The sequence below is a fragment of the Micromys minutus genome (assembly GCF_963924665.1).
Source record: "Micromys minutus genome assembly, chromosome: X".
Lineage (NCBI taxonomy): Eukaryota > Metazoa > Chordata > Mammalia > Rodentia > Muridae > Micromys > Micromys minutus.
Window position 1 is genome coordinate 94,798,175 of NC_137970.1, and position 20,055 is coordinate 94,818,229.

Here is a 20,055-nt window from a genome sequence, read left to right on the forward strand (position 1 = left end):
AACTGTCATAGACTCACAGATTGATCACTCAAAAATCTAAGGTCTATTTTGAAAGATGGATTTTAGGTTCTTTTCTTATTCATCCCAAGGGTATGTGGATAATTTAAAAAAGCATATCTGTCTGACTAATTGGCCAATTTGATCTTTAATACTGAAAAATCGGTACTTTATCCTTGCCTAAGGCTTTATGTTTCCCTGTATCACCAGAACACAAATTGAAAAGATATCATATATAATAATATCAGCCAGGAAAGAGAACAGGTTATTGTTTTAGATTATGTATTTATTGATACCAAATGAAGGAAAACCTTGATTTCTATTTCTCATATATCTACTTTATAGTTTTGCATATTTTTAAATTTTTTAATTTGATATTTTATTATTTACATTTCAAATGTTATCCCCTTTCCTGGTTTTCCCAAAACAAACCTCCTATTCCCTCCCCCCTGACCCTGCTTCTGTGAGAGTGCTCCCCACCCTTTCTCCCATCTAACCACCCTAGCATTCCTCTATATTGGAACATCAAGCTCCTTCAGTCCTCCCCCTAACTCCTCAATTGGGGTCTCTGTGATCAGTCCAATGGTTGGTTGCAAGCATCCATATCTGTACTGGTCAGGATCTGGCAGAGTCTCTCAGGAGACAACTACCTCAGATGCAGAACAGGCTATTCTTTTGTCTTGATCATATTTATACCTAGTAGGAAGGGAGAAGTAAATCAGTATGAGGATGCACCTACTGTGTGACAAAGATATCTCACCTAACACGTATTTTAAAAAGAGAGATGGGTTGATCTATTCTAGGAATACACATCATTGGAGACCACAGAGGTGTTGCTCTGGGGATCAAAAAATGCAACAACAAAATATTGAGCCAGAAAATTCCAGAATTCCCTATCAAGAGGAGTATACTTTGTAAAAATGATACCATCACGGCCTTATCCTGCTGAATAAAAAAAAAATGTCAAGAAACTCTGAGAATAATGAACATCGTTTGAAATACTCACAACAGTAGTATTTCCCTGAGCTATGCTGAGCTTTCTTGGCATCTGAAACAAAGTAGGAAAGTTTGGGGTTGGACCAACACAGTTATCCTCATTGAGCTATGCCTCCTGCCTGCCACTTCCAGATAACCTTCTTTCTGGCTCTGGGGTACAGACTGATCACACACCATTTTCTGAAAAAGAATTCCCCTCTGTCATGCTCCAGGGTCTTTGGCAGAAGATTGGAGAGGATGCTTTGTGATTCCTCTGGCATTCAAGTAACTCTCTAATGCCCAAAGTGCAGAGCAAAGAGAGGTTTGTCCAAATTCCTGACCTAAAAGGACCATAGTTTTACTTCTTTTCTAATTAGGATAATTAACCTCCTCTGTGCATTCATTTTATGCCAATCCAAATGGCTCAAATTAAAATGGCACAGGGGACTTTCAAGCTCTGGGGACAGGAAGTACTTTATAAATACCTTTCATATCCATTTCAGCCACAATTATGGCAAAGCCAGAACAAAGTTGGCACAGCAACGTCACCCTTGACACAATCTGGAGCAGCTAGAAGTCCACTTTCATAATATTATCAATATAAATGTCTCATCAGCTATAAAATTTTGTCCTTACCTATATCGTTCGCTGACTGAACTGGAGTGAGAATTGGGCAGGGAGGATGCTTATAAAAGATATTATTTTTCATTGTATTTTCATGTGGGTTTTTGTACTTTATCCAGGAAAACAAAAAAAATATATGGCTTATAAGCTGTTAGAAATTGATATAAGACTGATAAAATTTACTCTTTCAAAATAACTATGGAAGGCCAAACTTTGGGAGGATTTTAAAAATTGGAGTCCAGCAGTATTTCACATAGGACAGAGGTATGTTGCTGGAGTTTTCCCTGGGTGGCTCTAATTACCCATTCTCCACCTCTGAGCAAGTTTGAAGGCTCCCTAGCAGGTGTCTCCCTCCTTCATGCCACCCATGCAGAGAGAAATAAGTGAATACAGTCCCTCTAGATTGTTTGTCTGTACCGGAAGCTGCAGTCCACGGATTTGGCTGAATGCAGCCCTTCCTACTTGCACAGAAAGCTGCTATAGTCACCAGTATGACTACAGACCTTGTGAGTCTCCATAAATGATGGGAAAGACAACAGAAGAGACAAAATTAGGATGTCTGCTTACAGTGAATATGGAAGTGTCTATTTTCGCCCAGTGATGCTGGATTTCCTCTGATCTGCCTTGGACTATCCCCAGAAGATGAAGATCCTGATGTGCTACTTGGTATGCCACATGTTCAGCTGCATAAATTTCTCAATATGCTGTTAAAAGAAAGGCTTTTTGTGGACATTTATTCAACAATCTAGCCATTCTCAAAACTTTGCCAATATATGACGGGGTTTCCTCCTAACCCATCCCTCTGTTATATCTACTGAATAATGAGCCTTTCATGTACCTGAATTGCGTTATCTATGTTAACAGGCTAACCTGTGGGTTTGAGTAATGATACAGTAGTGACACGACCATTACTTCTCATGTTATGATGTGCTAATGGACCACATGGGAAGATTATTTTAAAATGTATTCTAGTTCATTAAGTGTAGAGAGGAATTAAAGGGTCTGCATTTCTAACAAATGACCTTGATAATGCCAATGTTGCTTATCCGTAGGGCATATATAAAGTTGCAAAGGAACAGTATCTTTATGATTTCTGTGACTAAGATCCAGATTTCTGTAAGTAGAAGGAACATATATCTCCTTTCTGGATGAGTTAAAAGCAACTAGTTTGTCTAGAATAAGAGACTGACACACCAACTTCTTAACTAACAATAGCTTCCTTTCCTATTGAAACTAAAAGAAACATAGCCAGAGTTGCACAAAGGCATGGCAGAGTAGACCCTGGCATAGACTACTCTTCTTTGGATTTGGGTCCTTAGAATAAGTCACCCTGGGTAGTTTTTCTGCTTTCTGAAGCCAACTCTGCAGACCAAACTCATTCTGCACCCAGACACTGCCTTCATTGCATCCACTTTCACAGTGGCTCAGGATGGCTGCTGTCACTCATGCTGTGATTGCATCCGTGGTTAAGACAGAAGCAGCTAGATCGTCCAAGGCACAAGCCATTTATTTCACACTGAGAAAAAAATTCTTCTATCCAAGTGGGGCCAGCTAGGTTCTAAGGTTGCAGGCAATGTGCGTTTTACACTACTGAGTTCCTCGGTAGAGAGCCAAGTAATCCTTGAGGAAAGCCCAGGTGTCGTTAATCCTGCCAATAAAATACTAGCCATGGAAAGTCAATTTGTCTTCTAAGGTGTGAATTGCAAAACTAGTTCCATTGCTTAATTTTTTTCAGTAGAAATTGACTGTCTTGTTTGTCTCCTAAACCAAACCCCAAATCACCATCTCATGCATTTATCTGGGTTCTTCACTCAAAATAGCTAAGCAATCTTAAGGAACATCTCAATAACAATATCTGTTTTATCTTATTCAAAAGATGGTAGAATATGTATATACATTGAGAAATGGTTAAATCTAAATAATAAATAGTCATGTAGTGAGAATATGTAATACTCATTTTCTTCAAGAATGTATTATTATTAGCTATAGTCACTTTTATATAGATCTTTTGAAACTAATCCCTTCTGATTGTCACTACATGCCTGTCACAAATATTACCTTATGACCTGTTCTTGTACCCATCCTAGCCTCCTACTTCAACTATTCTACTCCCTACTTCCATGGGGTCCAAATCTTTAGAATCCATATGTGAAGGAGATGGCACGATACTTTTTTCCTGTACCTTGCTCACTTCAATCAAGATAATACCCTCCAGATTCATCCAAGTTGTTGCAAGTAACAAGATGCTTCCTTGTTGATATTTGGAGAGTTAAACACTACAGATTGGAAGGTTTCCCTAAGAAGATTCCAGAGCATTATGATTATCCGGCTTCAATCCAAAATATAAACATGTTTTATGGCCTAAGGGAGTTGTCAAACAGTTTTAAAACACACTGGCAAATTTAACACAGATCTAAAAGTAGGCCAGCTTGAAGATACAGAACAGCTCCACGCTTTCACATCCCAGTGGCTTCAGGGAAACAAGTGTTTGCCATGCAGATCCATTACTGCCCCTGGTGGGGTCTCCACACAGAAGAGCTAAAATCAGTGGCTAGTAAAATCAAACTTCTCGCTAAGAATCCAGCCTGAATGAGCACAAAAGCTTTGAAATCATAGCTGACTTGTCTCTCAACCAATTAACCATTGTGATGACTACCTTTATGATTTTGAAGCGCATTTTATTCAAGTACATTTCTAGCCCACAAACTTACCCAGCGATCCAATATTAGATTTGGGACCTTGATTGTTAGTAGCCCTGGACTCACCCTCCTCTGTAAACTCCCTATATATTCTAGTTAGCTGAAGAACTTCTAAATTCTGTCTCAGCCATGTGGTTATTTAGCCTTTGTTAAAAAAAAAAAAAAAAAAAAAAGTTAAGCCAGCTGGATATGTCCTCTGACTAAGTGAACTCAAAGCCAGAACCGGCAAGGTCAGTTAGCTTCTCTGTCTAGTCTGTGAGTCCAGACATTTTTCTCCTGATTAGCTGGCCAAATTATAAACTGGCTTAAACTTTCACTGATTTAAATCCCAAAAGCTCTAGTCAATGGGCCAATTTCCAAGTGAGACAGTAAGCAGGAAGTGTAAGGGAAAATGAACAGAAATACTTTAAGAGGCATTCTGCCTTCTTTTCTCTTTTATAGAAGTTAGAAGTCTCTAACTTCTAGCCTTCATTTATCTCTTAGTAAAGTTGTGTTCTCTTCATCTGCCCTTTCAATTCTGTGCAGTTGTACGTATTTCTAAAATCCCTAAGGACCCGTAGAAATAAAATATCATGTTACTTAAAGAAAAACTAAGTTCTAGAATGAGAAGGTCACAAACAATTTTAATACCTGCAATGAAATACTTGCGATTTTTTTTTTAGAATGAACTTGGCTGTAGCATAATCAGAAGAACTAGCATCTTGGATAGAAGGGGAAGGATGACCGCAATGGCCGAAGCAGAAACTAATAATAGCTTCAAGGGATCTCACTGTACTGGGGATATAAAGTAAAATGCAGGCATAGCAAACATGAATTAACTTTATTTCACACATGCTGAGGGCAAAGAAGTCCAAGGCATCACTCAGAATTTATAACTAGGAAATTAACAAAAATGAGGAAGTCAGAAGAAATAGCTGGATTGGAAGCAAGGAAGCCTCTGAAATACCAAAAAGAAGTGGAAATTCACCTAGTCTCAAAGAAATGACAGCCTAATGGGTTCAGGCCAGTTCTATAGTGATGAGAGAGATGTCTCCATGCAAAGAATCTGATATTAGGAATACATACAAAGCCATTTTAAACATCATATGTGTTCGATTAGGCCCAAATACCCAAAGGGATTTTCAGGTAATCACAAAACTCTGCATTATAGAACTCTGCCTGAGTAAGAAAAACGTACAGTGTAAATGCATAATTTCCTGTGCTACATATACTAAAAACACATTGAAGTATTCCAAGGTCACCCATTTCCGATTGTTCATTTTCTTTCAATTGTGCTTGTCTAGAAGGGGAAAGTGCACCTAGAACTGTGGAGGGAGATAACAAACTAATGTTTCATCCTGTTCACATTTCGACCTCCAGACAAAATTACTGAATTGTACCTGAGTTGCAAGACATCAGGCTCTTAGAGGTGAACCAAAATCTTCCACGTCACTTACAATTTTCAAATATGAGAATCAGAATTAATAATAACCCCATCTCTTCATTGTACATATGAGAAACTGTAAACCAGAGAGGAAAATTTTAGTCAACAACCAATTCTTTTTTTTTTTTCAACAACCAATTCTATACATGAATTTTTCTGAAATGTTTAAGTTTTGGTATTAATATAAAATGACATCTCTGCTATTTTCTGGATAGTGATTCACTTTGATCAACAGTTAAATCTTACATTACAGCAGTGTTCTGGCAGGTACATTCCTTTTAGATGGGCCTGTCTTTCATGACTTCCCCTTTCTTTTAATACCCTTGTGTGGAGAATCCATAGAGACCACAGCAACCCAAGCATTAAAAATTATCTTCTTTCTCTTCCACACTGGGAATCTTATTTGGTACCAAGGCCCACTGCAGGTACCCATGAAATGTTACTCCAATTACCAGTTTCTTCTAAAAGAGACTACCGGATCACATACTCAAAGTTGGAAATTACTACTTCCGATGGGGCTAAGAAACCAAGTGAGAAAGTATTAGAGATCAGGTCCATTAATTGAATGTTATCTACATTGGTTACTTTTCTCATTATTATAAGAAAATTCCTGTCCAAAAGCAACTTAAGGGGAAAGGGGTTTGTGTTGTGTTGTGGCATAGGGGCACAGTCCAGCATAATGAAGACACCACAGCACAGGAGTATGAGTCTGCCTGCTCTCACCCAAGCAGATAATGAAACAGGAACAAGCCTTCCTCCAGGCACTGTCTCTAGATAGTCTCCATCTCCTAAAGGTTAGAGAAACCCTCAAAACAGCACCACCAGCTGGAGACCAAAAAGTTCCAAACACAAGAATCTGTGGGGAGCATTTCACATTCAAACCATAACAACACCTATTAAATGTTCAACAGTCCACAGTACAGCTTGTAGTTGACTCTTGCCCTTGGTGAATTTGCATTGCAAGCAATCCCAGAACAATTATCTAAGTAGCATACATAACTATAAAAGAATTATACATAGCACTGTAGGAGCTCCTTTTAACCCAAAGCCCAGTTGCTTTTATATTTTTATTTCAGACCTAGAGTGGCTGGCTGACAATCAGAGGCTTGCCTATTCTGATTTTCCCAGACGTTGAACACATCTACTCCAGATGGTCTTCTAAATTCCCTTGCAGCTGATAATGCGAAGCAAGTGTACATTCACTCGGTGAAACTGACATATCTCTTTGGGCATATTTTCTCTCAGCATAGGGTGAGGAAAGTGAACTACATAATTCACCAGCAGAGAGACAAGGTTCATAATGAAGAGCAGAATGAAGAAGAAAAATGGAAAATGTAGGATTATACATGCTGCCAGCTTCAGCGCCACCCTTAAACTTGACAAGTAGCAGCTGCCTCTCTCAGTGAGATATTAGGGTAACTGGAATATCTGAAGTTGCCAAACAACACCCTACAAATTATTGTTGTCTACAAATTCTCAGCTAAAACTTGATTCTTTAAGACTTTTAATTGCAAGTTTGTAAAATATAAATTCTCCGTGGATGTGGGGTTCAGAGTTAAACTATTGAACAGTCTAGCTCAAGTAAAGCACATGCTCTGAGTTGAAAGAAATAGATTTAAGGAGGAGGTAAAGGACACAAAACCAGAGAGCAGCTTACATTCATTGATTGCACAAATTAGCCAAAGGCCATCCTAATAATGCGACTACAAGGAGGAGGGGATTTGAAGAGGGCCAGTTCTTAATTAAAGAATGACTTAAACAAACACAGTTATGAAGAATAAAGGCTCCAGGGAAATCTTAATTTGCCATGGGTAAATTGGGTTGGGTGTGAATGAATGTTTGTTTTCATCATGTTCCATAAAATTCACAGATTGGCATTCATATGCAAAGAGAGAGAGGTTTTTGATCTTCCTATCGAAAGCTTTTCACATACTGAACATTTTCTGTATTAACATCTTAAGTTTGGACGCTCCGTATATTGCTTTTTATGAGAGCAAACAGTTTAAATAAAGCTAAAGCAAATACTAGCAACAACAGAACAACTCAGTGTGGGTCTAAATGTGGTATGGGTTATTTTTAAGGGAGTACACTGTGTGATGTGAATAATCATACTCTGAGTTATTGGCTCTGAGGTCAGATTTTTATACATCTGGCCTCCTAGACATGGCAGGCTGCAACACAAAGTGGGTGATTAGGCTCGTCATCATCTCCTCCCTCTGCTTCTACATTTTCCCTTTTCACCTCTGTCTCTGAAATCACCTTCATATTCTATATCAAGCTTGTCCATGTCCTTATTTTGCCACAGCATTTAAGATAAATGTATTTCAAAGTCCATGTGGATCAAAGACGTTTAAGAAATAAAGAGTACGAGGTTGTACAAGGTTGGAATCTGCAGCCAAGGCAACCACAAACATAAGAATAGAAGAGCAATTTTCATTTGGCTTGGTTTATCTGAGTGAACAAGAATTCCAATTTCATAAAAATGCTAGACTTTTCATAAAAGTGCTCATCAAAATGTATTAGAAGCAACATTAGAAGTACAATGAGTTAAGTTAAACTCCACATTGCATAGGTTATAGATACAATAAACACATTAACATTATGAGAAATATAAAAACAAAGAAGCCATACTCAAGGAACAAACTTGAATATTAAAATGGATAGAAGGAAGGAACAGAATAAGAGCAATATTGCCAGATATGATCATCTATGCATACATTCCTAGTATTTGTTGATTTCAAGGTCAGCCTTGCCTACATCGTAAGTTCATAGCATAAGCTAAATGATATTCTAGGAGTCAAAGGGGGATAGTTAAAAAAAAAAAAAAAAGCAAGAGCTAACTATTAGATACTTTTGAGAATTTTGTCACAAACCCTCTAAGAAACCTTACCAGGCACAAATGTTTATAAATGCAACCAACACTTCTGTAAAGGCTGTTCATAGATACTAGACTTCTGTCATCTGGGACACTGCTAGAGACCATGTCAGAAGTACCTAGAGTGTGACTCTGAGTGCAAGTTCTAAATAAGAACAAATGCTGGCCACCCCTATTGGAAGATACAAAGCAGAGAGAAGTTCATCTTCAGTATATTTTCTTGAATGTCTTCATTATCATTTTTGGTATGCCAAAATCCTGTTGACTGTTTTTCTGTTTGTTTGATTTTTTTCAGAGAAAATACCAAATTTGTTCACTGTGAATTATTTTTACATTTTGTTTAAACAGTGAATAAAAGAGCCCTGGCCTCCTTTCCCTGGGAACATGATTTTGACAATATAGGCTTCAGAGTTTTTGTATCCACTGTCATCTATTTTGTGAGGTCAAACTAATGGCCATGGATTGAGTACTCCGAAGAACAGATGCTGAAATGTCAATTCATATGCCAAAAGGCTGTTGGTGAGTCTACTCATTGGCAGCACTTGTGCAGAGAAGTGTGAAGTTGGCTAAGTAAAGAAAAGCCGTGTTACACCCATGCCAAGGCTCTGAAGCTGAGGTTGCCCATTAGTTATCCCACTGGAAGTTTGGAATGATCATGCCTTTATATTTTGCTGCTACTAGTCATTGGATGCAGGATACTCTGGGGAGAAGGCACAACCTTAAATCAGGTACATTTCTCCCACCAAAAACTTTCCCATCAGCAGAAGAAGTAAGCTCTTTGGTACCAAAGGATGATCTCATTTCACAGAGCAGCATCCCCGCACAGCCTTTAACCAAGATGATCTCCTTGTTTGCCAAGAAATTCTCAATAAGCAGTGCACTAGAATTAAACTGGTCCTGACTATGATCCAGTTCCTCATGCTTAATTGCCCTGTCTCTTTTTTACATCTTCCCATGTTACTTTGGCCAAATGCAGAGGGTAAGCTTTCAATCAGCCAGTTACCTATATGGTAACTCCCACCATTTAAAACGAGAAGGAGTGGGGGCAAGAATAGCATTGGTGGTTTGAAATCCAGATGAGATAATTTGCTACTCAAATCAAAGTAGCTTTGCGACTTACAAAGCTGGGTATGTGAAAACTCACGCAGGGCAGATGACAATCCTGAAGCTGCTAAAACAGCAGGCTTTATTTTTACAAAGCCAGGACTTTGTTGCAAACCTCACCTCCTACAAACACTAGCACCTGGTTTTGCTCTGCCAAGTCAAACATTTCTTTCTTTCTCCCTCAAGCCTCTATTTCTGCTTTGGTCAGCTGGAACAGAGTCAGTGAAACTATGATAAATTGGGTATGAAAGCAAATAAAAACCTCAGCTTGTATTGTTCACTGACATATATACTGAACTGAGTTGACCATTTCCCTAGAATTTGAGATTGCAAGAGCCCCATGCTCAATCAGACAGTGGGGAAGTGCATGGGAAAGAACAGTGCTAAGCCACAGTTGTGACTTGCTCAGAAACAAATGTAAGACTCATAGCCGACCTACTCATCAAAAACCAGTGTGCTGCTTCTGCAGAGTTTTTGATTACGTAACACATCCCCATGGTTCAAAGAACAGAAGTATAGAAAGACCTATGAAAATCATTGCTTATTAAGAGGAAGCACATAGCAGTGTTGATCTGTCATCTGAATAATCTAGCAGGTTACACTCTAAGATGACACCATGAGCTAGCTCTTGCTTCTTTTTTTTAAACAAGTCTTATCAGTTTTATTCTTGCAGAGAATATTACCTGCCTCTTGTTAAAGAATCAAATATTATATAACCAAGTGACAGTGAATGTGGGATTTTTTCATAATTCTGTGTCTCTGAGAAAACACTAATAGTTCTTGCAAATTTCCCCCAGCATACACAAGCATGGGCTTGTTTTTAGCAAAAATATATAGATAATAATAAAGCTATATTATAAATGCTAATTTGTTAGGTTTGTTTTTCCATTTTGTAGAGGAAATCTTCCTGTTAGTGTATGTGCACTGTTGACAAGTAAACTTTAGCATCCTGTGTGTGTGTGTGTGTGTGTCCATGCATGAGATGTGTGTTCACAATAATGTACTTCATACATTCTATTTTACATTTTTAAAATATCTGTGATACAGTTATTAAAAATGCCTTTTCCCTGCTTTGATTGATTTATCTCGAATACAAAATAAGGCATATCTGGGGAAATTAATGAGAAGTCATTAAAGGATCCTTACAGGAAGAAGAGAAACACCCAGAAATGTCTAGGAGTAGCAGGGAATGCTTGATAAAGGGAGAGATGTGCAGTTACACTAAATAGGTAATGAAGTACTAAGTGAATAGATTGTACCGTGTTTCAGGTTTGAAAGAACATAAAACAAATAATAAGTGAAGCTCAGGAAGAGGGGTTAAAGACAAAAGCAGGGTAGAATGCAATACATGTTAACAAGTACACAGAGAGTCGTTCAAGTTTTATCAGAACTAACAATTTTCTACTTAATTCAAACTTGATACAAATTAGTAGAATTTGGCTATTTAAATATATCCAGGCTGGGGTATATCTCAATGACATGATGCTAAATTCGCATACATATGGCCCTGGATTTTCTCCCCAGAAATAAAAATAACTTACATCAAAACAAACAGTAGTCCCACCGCCATTTACACCCAGTGTTCAGATAATATCTGAAATATAAAAACGAATAACATATTGACAAGTCAACATCCTGCCACGAGTAGAGAATGTACATGAAGATCTACCCTCCCTAAGGGCTTAGAGGCATATAATGGTGTTCATTGTGGAGAGACTTGTGATGCTACATCCTCCCCTGAATATCTACAGTCAGTTCTCATTATTGAATGTGAAAGAGACATTTTCTTCAATAGCATGGCCACTAGTAAAAAGGCTGTGCTCTTATAAATAACCCTTTACCAATACCCCTGCAAGTAACCCTAATAAAGCTCATAGATCATTTAAAAAAAAAAAAAAAAAACATGAAAATAGAAGGGAGACTACTTAAGAAGGAGACAGTGGGAATAGGAGGGGAACAAAACAGGATAATTGGAGATGAATATAATAAAAATGCTTTGTATTCAAGTACAAATGCGTCATTGTGAAACCCGTTATTATGCAAAATTAACATATACTTAGAAACATTGAAAATTATCCATTAAAAAAGAGTAGAATGGGAAGGAAAATAGTTATCATCACATAAAAGGAATTGTTGAGGATTGGGACATCTGTAACCTGGAGAAGACAAGGTTAAAGTGAGACATGTTAAGAGCCCTCAAAACATAGAAGATTGTCACATGGAAAAGAGATTAATCTTCCTCCCTGTCTTCTTAAATTGTGGACAAGGCTCATTAAGCAGAGATGACAAGAATTTGGATTTTCTACTAAAGATGTAAACACTTCTGTTTTGTTAAAGAGCCCCTTTTAAAAAAGTATACTTTAAATATATCAAAGAATCCCTAAGTAATTTCTTTACTGTTATTATTAAGCCAATATTTTCTTCATAAATAGTCCAGAAATGAAATTCAACACCACCCTTACTGAATTTTCATAAATTCTTAATTAGTGGCATTCAAAATAACGAGGCTTTATTATACACTGCTTAAGAAAGATTTCCACATGCTTTAATCTCTTTCTTCTCATGTTTATTTCTTAATACCATGCCTTGGCCCACTATGTGCCCTCAACTCCCACTGAAGCAGAGAGTACATCTAAAACTCACATGAAAATGTAAATCTGAGAAATAAATATGCGTGGTTGGTTTTTATAAGAGTAAGAATTAACATTGAAAGCGATGGTAATTTGCTCTGATCTGTAATTTTGAGCTCCTGTGCTGAAATTGCTCATTTGGAAATTATCAAGTGCTTGGGTCTCGTTTGTGATCTTCTTCCTGCACACACCCAGCACACAAAGGAGTTATAATGACCAGCTGAGTCACTACTGCCATCTCCTTGAAGTATGTTCTCCAAATGCCAATACCATTTTCTGTGGTACAGTGAAGAGGAGTCTGATCCACAGTCTGCTTGCACCACAGCAGAAAGAGAGCCAGGAGGGTGTTCAAATGCCATCACCACCTCCTCCATCCTCTCCTTCTTGTGGCATTGAACTATTACATCACATGATATGGCATTGAACTATTACATGATAATTAGAATTCGCAAATCATGTCTATCACTCCTATTGAGACTAGGGAGATTGTTTTGATACTATTCCAATAAAGCTGTCTATTATTGATGAGATTATACTCAGATGATAAATTCATACAGGAAACACAAGTGGAGATATGATATATTATTACAGATGTGACTTCTAAAACATGTACAGAATAACGTTTGTACTATTGTGCTTTGTACTTAGGGGCTTGCTTGCTTATTTGTGTGTTTGGGTTGGTTTGGGGGTTTTGTTGGTGTTTGTGTTGGATGGGGGTTTTTTGTTTTGTTTTGTGCTTTGTTTTTGTCATTTTAACACTGGTTGTCCTGGAACTCACTGCTAGCCATGAACTCACAGAGATCCACCTCCCTCTGCTTTCCAAATGCTGGGATCAAAGGCCTGTGCCACCACTGTCTGGCTGATTGGGGATTTTCAAGATAGAATCCCATTGTCTACCTCAGGGTGGTCTTAGACTTTTGACAATCCTCCCGCATCAGTCTCCCAAATTCTGGCATCAGAAGCATGAGCTGACTATAACTCCAAGTAGCTCTTTTCTTTCTGTGAACAGAGCTCCAGGAGTTGCAATGTTTATCTGATCTAAATTAGCAAATGAAGAACCAGGAAGTCCTGGTAAATTTGATTGGAAAAGGGAAATACTTCCCAAAAAATAATTCTATTGAATCCCTATGTAACCAAAAAGTAATAGTCTATATTGGAAGCTGTCTGTCACAAAATCATAGTGACTTTATCTGGGAGACACAATTTATCCAGTTCAATACTCACGTGTGGTTCAGCCTATTATAATCAGGCTCTAGCACAAGTAGTTATTTATAATGTTCTGTTGTGGATTTATTTTATCCTGTAATTCTGAAGAATTAAGTGAAGGATGAAAGAAACAAGCTTCAACTGCAGCTGAGAAAATACAAGCCAGACCTAAGGGGTTCTTGGCATTTATTTCATAGATATTTTGATAATTCACGTCAAAACAAAAGGGACTTGATAAACACCTAGCCCCATGGTGCTCACAAATGATAGAATGTTCTTTCCTTCAAAGCAAAACACCAAGATGGAGGTGCCAACCATCTGGAGAGTTGAGGTTGAAGCTGTGAGGGTCACTTGGTCTCTCCAGTGGATAAAGTTTGAAAAGACCCAATGGGCTGTGAATAGAAACTCAGTGGAATCTTTAACACCTACAGAAATATTTTTTCCCCGAGAAAAAAAAAAAAAAATGAGTATCGCTGTTTTTTCTTCCTTCAGGGTTTTCCATCCTACAAGCAATTATGGAGGCGGCAGTGCAAAACAACTGGCAAGTGACAGCAAGGTCTGTGGGAAACATAAAGGACATCCAGGAATTTAGACGCATCATTGAAGAAATGGACAGAAGGCAGGAAAAACGGTACCTGATTGACTGTGAAGTTGAAAGGATTAACACAATTTTGGAACAGGTAGGTCTGAGACAGTCCTCTCCCAGCCTGCATGTTAAATCTTTATCCTGAGGCAGTTCCCATATCCGTTAATAAATTAAGTAGCCAACAGAATAAGCATGCCAATAGTTTTCTTAGTCTCTCTAATCCCCACCCCTTTCTCCCTAGGGGCTGCAGAGGGAAAAAAGAAATGAAAAGAAAAGAAATTTCTAAGCTGATAAAAAAAATTGCATCACATGATTAATTTGAATGTGCCTGCAATTTAATGCTATACATCAGATAAATCCAGCGTTCTACTCTTCTGTTTAATAGATAGCTGGTTATTTCAAAGTAATCCCTGTTCTTTCCTATATCTTCTAGCCCAACAGGGAACAGACAATAGATTAGGCAGGGCTGACAGGTAGGATTTTTGTTTCTCATTACTGGAATATGTACTGCCCCAGACCCTTCTAGGGAACACTAGCTTTAGTTGATAAATGTGGATAGATACTACTAACCAAGTTCAACTTGTCTATATCATTCCAAATTATCCCTCTGGGTTAGTAGGAGGAGAGAATAGTTTAAGACATTTTTAACTCCGTAAACTTTATCATTAAAAAGCCTTGGTAATGAAAGTATTACACACCAAAATTAACTAGTCCCAAAGTCTATATAGGTCAATAAACTGCTATACTAGAATTGGCATTTAGAATAGAAACTATAAAGCTCTACATTAAAATTTACACTTTGGTATCAAACATTTTATACATTTATTCATCACCAAAATTAAAAAGAAGATTCAGTGGCAGAAGTAGAATTAGAAAAACAATTAGATTTGTGTTCCCTTTCCTAGCTCATATCCATTACCTGCATCTAGTCCTTCCGTTTCCCCTTAAATTTAGCCTTTCTTCTTCTCTTGTTTGGATATTATACCATGCTTTTTATACTGTATGTTAAAAAATAAGGTGATATATTAAAATGGTTTGGGTTTCAAAAGTGTGAACTTTTTTTAAAAAAATCAAGCCAGAATTACATAAAACGTACACAAATGAGCCAGACAAAAATCCCAGCACTCAGAAGGGGAAGTGAACACAAAAATCCTACCCCTAACCAAGAAGCTATTTGCAACAGATACCTGCTGGGAGAGGAAATCAGATTTTCTTCCATGCAGAGACACTGTGTATATCAAACACTCCAGGGCAGACCCTAAGCCCAGGAATAGTTGGTAAATACAAATTGGATCCCATGGATATTTGTGTTCCCCCCCCCTTTGGTTGATTGCTTTGTTTTGTTTTAGGTGGATAGAGAGAGAATTTTGGAGGAACTGAGGAAGGGAAAAGAGTGGGTTCAGAATATATTGTGTGTAATTCTCAAAAGATAAAAACATTTCAAAAAGTGTAAACAAATCTTTCAAAGAAGAAACAAGGTAAAGAAGAAAAATATAGTCTAATATGTCATGATGTACATATCAAGGATGGATATGTATATTTTAGAATAAAATTGCTAGGAATATTCATCCTAAGCTAGATGGAAACTGTCTGGGATAGAGGGGCAAAATGAAATGTGAAAGTGTACTGTTTAATTAGAAGTCTAATTTTCCCACTTAGTAACAAAATTCCTGTCTCTACCATGAAAGAAACTATAAGGGAAATCTTCTAATTCAACCCCAATATGTCTGGGAGCAAGAAGAGCAGAGAACAAAATCATGGTGAGCAGCCATTGCCTATGAGAGGTATTTTATAGGAAATGAGGTATTAAAAATTAGTCAGATCTATCCCTGTAAGAAAGGAAGACATAAAGAAAAAATACAAGAGAAGAATGAGAGGGAGATGGTGTGGGGTGCAGAAGTTTCAGGTACCTCAGGCAAGAAATACAAAGCTACTCCCTTGTTGAGCTCAGCACCACTTTTAATGGATGATGGTTCATGGAAAATCTAGAGCAAAAGCCCATTTATTTCTTCAACTAACATTCACCTGAGCAACACAAATGATCCATGTCTCCCTCACTGAAAAAACAAACAAAAAAAAAAAAAAACAAAAAAAAAAAACATTCCTTTGATTTTTTTCAGATCTTAAAAATGAAGAATCAGGTCAGTGACGCTGCTCTATGTACTACATGACCTCCAAACTGTTTAGACCAAAATAGCCTTTTAGTGGGTGACCTACTTAGTAGCCCCAAACAGAAGAACATCTCTCTTGTCACACTTTTTTGTTTTCCTTCTTTTTCATTAGGGACTTTGGCTTCTCAAATATCCAATATTCTCTTAAAGGTCTGGAGATTTGCAGGAACTTAGACTGGACTAAGTATTTTCTCAGTTCTTTGTAATGGAAAAGGTGGTGGGTAAAGCTTTGGTTTCCATACAGCTCTGAAACCTTGGGCACCTAACTTTCTATGCCACAGCTTCCTCATCACATGATGGAATAATATTTTGCTGTACTACACAAGATTGATGCAACCCCTCTAAAAGGCATACAATTGTCGAGAGAAAAATCAGTATCACAGGAAGAAAATCAAACTGTTTACCAAAATTCAACATTACTGGTTTGTTTGTTTGTTTGTTTTGTTTTGTTTTATGTCTTACTTCTCTGTCTTTCTTTATTCTAGATGTACTTTGAAAGTATACCTCAGAATAGCCTTTACACAATTTTACTCATTTATCATCTTTCAAAAATCACAATAAAAGTGTCAACACATATCTGCTTTATTGACTTCTGAGTAGCTCCTATGAGACTATAAGTTCTACAAAGTAGGAGCTAGAATGTGCTACAAACTGCATGGTGCATATTAATCTAGGTGGGACAGATATCGATAAAGTACATGTTAGTAAATTGCACTGAGATTTGGCTATAACTCCGTCCAAAGCAGTGGTTCTCAACTTCCCAAATGTTATAACCCTTTAATACAGTTCCTGATGTTGTGGTGACCCCCCAACCATAAAATTATTTCTGGTGCTACTTTATAACTGTAGTTTTGTTAATGTTATGAATTAGAATGTAAATATCTGATGTGCAGGTTATCTGATATGCAATCCATAAGGAGTTGCAAACCACAGGTTCAGAACTATTGAGCCAAAGAGGAAAACGTACTTATAAACACATAATGTGATTGCTAAGATATACATTTTTAAATCTTTAAAAATAGCTATGTTTATTCCTATTCTAAATTTAATAAAGTTGCTCTTATTTAACATTTCTTATATAAAATAAATTCCTCATTAAATAAATTGCTTAAGTAAACAATTTCAACATGGTATTTTTTTTTAAAAGAAAACACCTTGAAAAGAAACTGAATACTTTTATCACAGTTTAGTCTTCTGAAAAACATGAAGGTATACTCCGCAAATTTTAGTGCAATGATAACATTCATAATTCAGTGAGTATAAGTTCCTAATACTCACTAAAATACTAAAAGTCAGCCTCATTGTTTGTCTTCAATATTATTTAGGGTTTTTTCCTAGTAAATCCTCTATAATCTTACAAAATCATGTTTCATTTGACTAGCTGAGATAAAAAAATGCATTATAACACTGTAATCAATAGACCAGATTTAAGCATGAAGTTCATACTATAATCTATATCCACCAGCTATTAATAAAAATATGGTACTGGAGTACAATTGTTCAAATATAAGAAGATTTTTCAATAAAGTTTTATATAACATAATGTCTATATTATATACATTCTTATTTTCCTGTGAATGTTCAAATATCTATATGATTCATAGAAATCCTACTATTTCTTCCAAAGTGCTTTTTTAAATTTATTTTTTATTTTTATGTGCATTTGTGTTTTGACTGCAAGTATGTCTGTGTGTGAGGATATTGGATCCACTGCAACCGGTACAGATAGTTATGAGCTGCCAAGTGGGTGCTGTGCATTAAACCCAGATCCTCTGAAGGAACAGTCAGTGCTCTTAACTGCTAAGCCATTACTCTGGCTTTTTGAACTCTTTGAGACCTTCATATATTACTAAAGAAGAATAATCAATTAAATGTTGAACTTCTTTTAGTATTTTTGTGCAACAGTTAACCTACAAGAAATGTATGACAGATACATTTGCATGTATGAGAATTACCATAGAAATTGACAAAGGAGTCAAATGAGACCATGGTAACTTCTTAGAGCTCAGAGAATATTTACAAACTGCAAATCCTAAACCCAAGATTTAGAGCACTATTTGTTTTATTTTCCCAATTTCAATATTTTGTTCTTTTTATGTTATTTGGGAATTATATAATACATTTCTCCCTTCCTTTTCCTACTTCTAAGCTCTCCCATTTAGCCTTCCCACCCTTCTTCAAATTCATGGCCTTCTTTTTTATTACTTGCTATTGTAACTGTGTATGCATATGCATGGGCATGTGTCTGAGCTCATGTGAGTGTGCACACACGTGTATGCATGTACTTTGTGTGCATGTGTGTAGAAGCCCAAAGTTGAAACCTTGTATCATCCTCCATCATTTTCCACTTTATTTATTAAGATAGGTTCTTTCCCTGAACCTAAATTTCACTCTCAAGGTAATATAGGATCCAGTCTGAAGGGATTCTCTCACTTACTGGCTTTTTGATAAGGGGTCGTTTACGTGCCTCCCTGTATTTCTATTTCCTCAAAAGAAATCGTAAGTGAAACTTTTCCATAGATGAGTTAATAGGTACAAATCATTTGGAAAGGCCCCTGATCATAGTACTGGTGTACCACTTTGATGGCTGCCCTCCCAAAAAAAAGCACTGTCATACAAATGATCTCATTTGAACATCACAATTAGGATGCCTATGGGGAAGTTAAGTTTATTCCAAATTTACAAATGATACATTGAAGACTGAAGATTTCTAGATGACTTGTCAGAATTTGACTTTCAGTTCAATGTCAGTATGTAAACGAGGAAGTGTGAAACAGAAGTGGCTCTGCTGACCCCCAGTCTAGTGTTCTTGCTTTAAACAGCACCGGCTCCTTTAATTTCTCCATTACTTGTTAAATGCAGCGTCAAACGCAACTGTGGTCTGCTCATCAGATTCTATCTTAAAATGATGGCAAAGCAATTAAGGATGATCCAAAGAAGAATGATTAAAACATTTGGAAACAGGGCCTCCGAGGAAAGTCTAAATGAGTTAAGGTTGTTTATCCTGGTGAAAGAGAGCCAAGAGGCAGTTTAATCACCATGCTTGAGTATAAAGAGTTGTCATAAAGAGGGCACTGACCAACTGTTCTGCATGCCTAAGGACAGCACTGGAGCAAATGAGCTTAACTGGACCAGAGAGACAGTCAGCATTAGGAAGGACTCATTATAAAGGAAAGAGGAAAGTGGGAGAAAGGGCAATCTCCACTTCACACTGTATGTAGGCAAGACCCTGTTGGACTAGGAAAAAGTTAAGATTAACAAATTTTTCAATAGTGCTTTTTTAAAAAAGGCACTAATTTTAAGTTTATACTAGGTACTAGCAAATAAAGATACTTAATGAATAGAATAAAGGAAGTATACCATTCCTGGCTATCTGTGGTTCTAGGACTCACCACGGGTACAAAACTCCACAGATGGTCCTTTTATAAAGTGGCATCACATTTACATGCAACCTATTCATAACCACCTGTATAGTTTAATTCAAATGAATTGAATTATTCACAAACTATTGACAAAAATGAATAGAATATAAATGCTATGTGTATTTTTATATTATCCAGTAGATAATGGGGAGCAGAGGCTCTGTATGCATTTAGTAAAGATTTGGGGTTTTAAAAGTACTTTTGATCCCTTGTTGGGTAAATTCATAGGTACAGAACCAGAGGTTACAGAGGGCTAACCGCAATTCTTCACTTCTCTATCATGTATCCAGAAAGTTATCCCCTTAAATAAAATCACATGTTCTCTACTTGCTCTTTACCCATA

At 37.0% G+C, this 20,055-nt stretch overlaps 1 protein-coding gene across 1 annotated transcript in view; it reads left to right on the forward strand.

The window, feature by feature from the left end:
• Positions 1 to 20,055, forward strand: part of GRIA3 (glutamate ionotropic receptor AMPA type subunit 3) — a 257,663-nt gene that overhangs the window by 109,713 nt on the left and 127,895 nt on the right. The window contains exon 4 of the mRNA XM_080910407.1: positions 14,026 to 14,213. Coding sequence (XP_080766533.1) covers positions 14,026 to 14,213 — 188 coding nt within the window. The remainder of the gene's footprint in view (positions 1 to 14,025; positions 14,214 to 20,055) is intronic.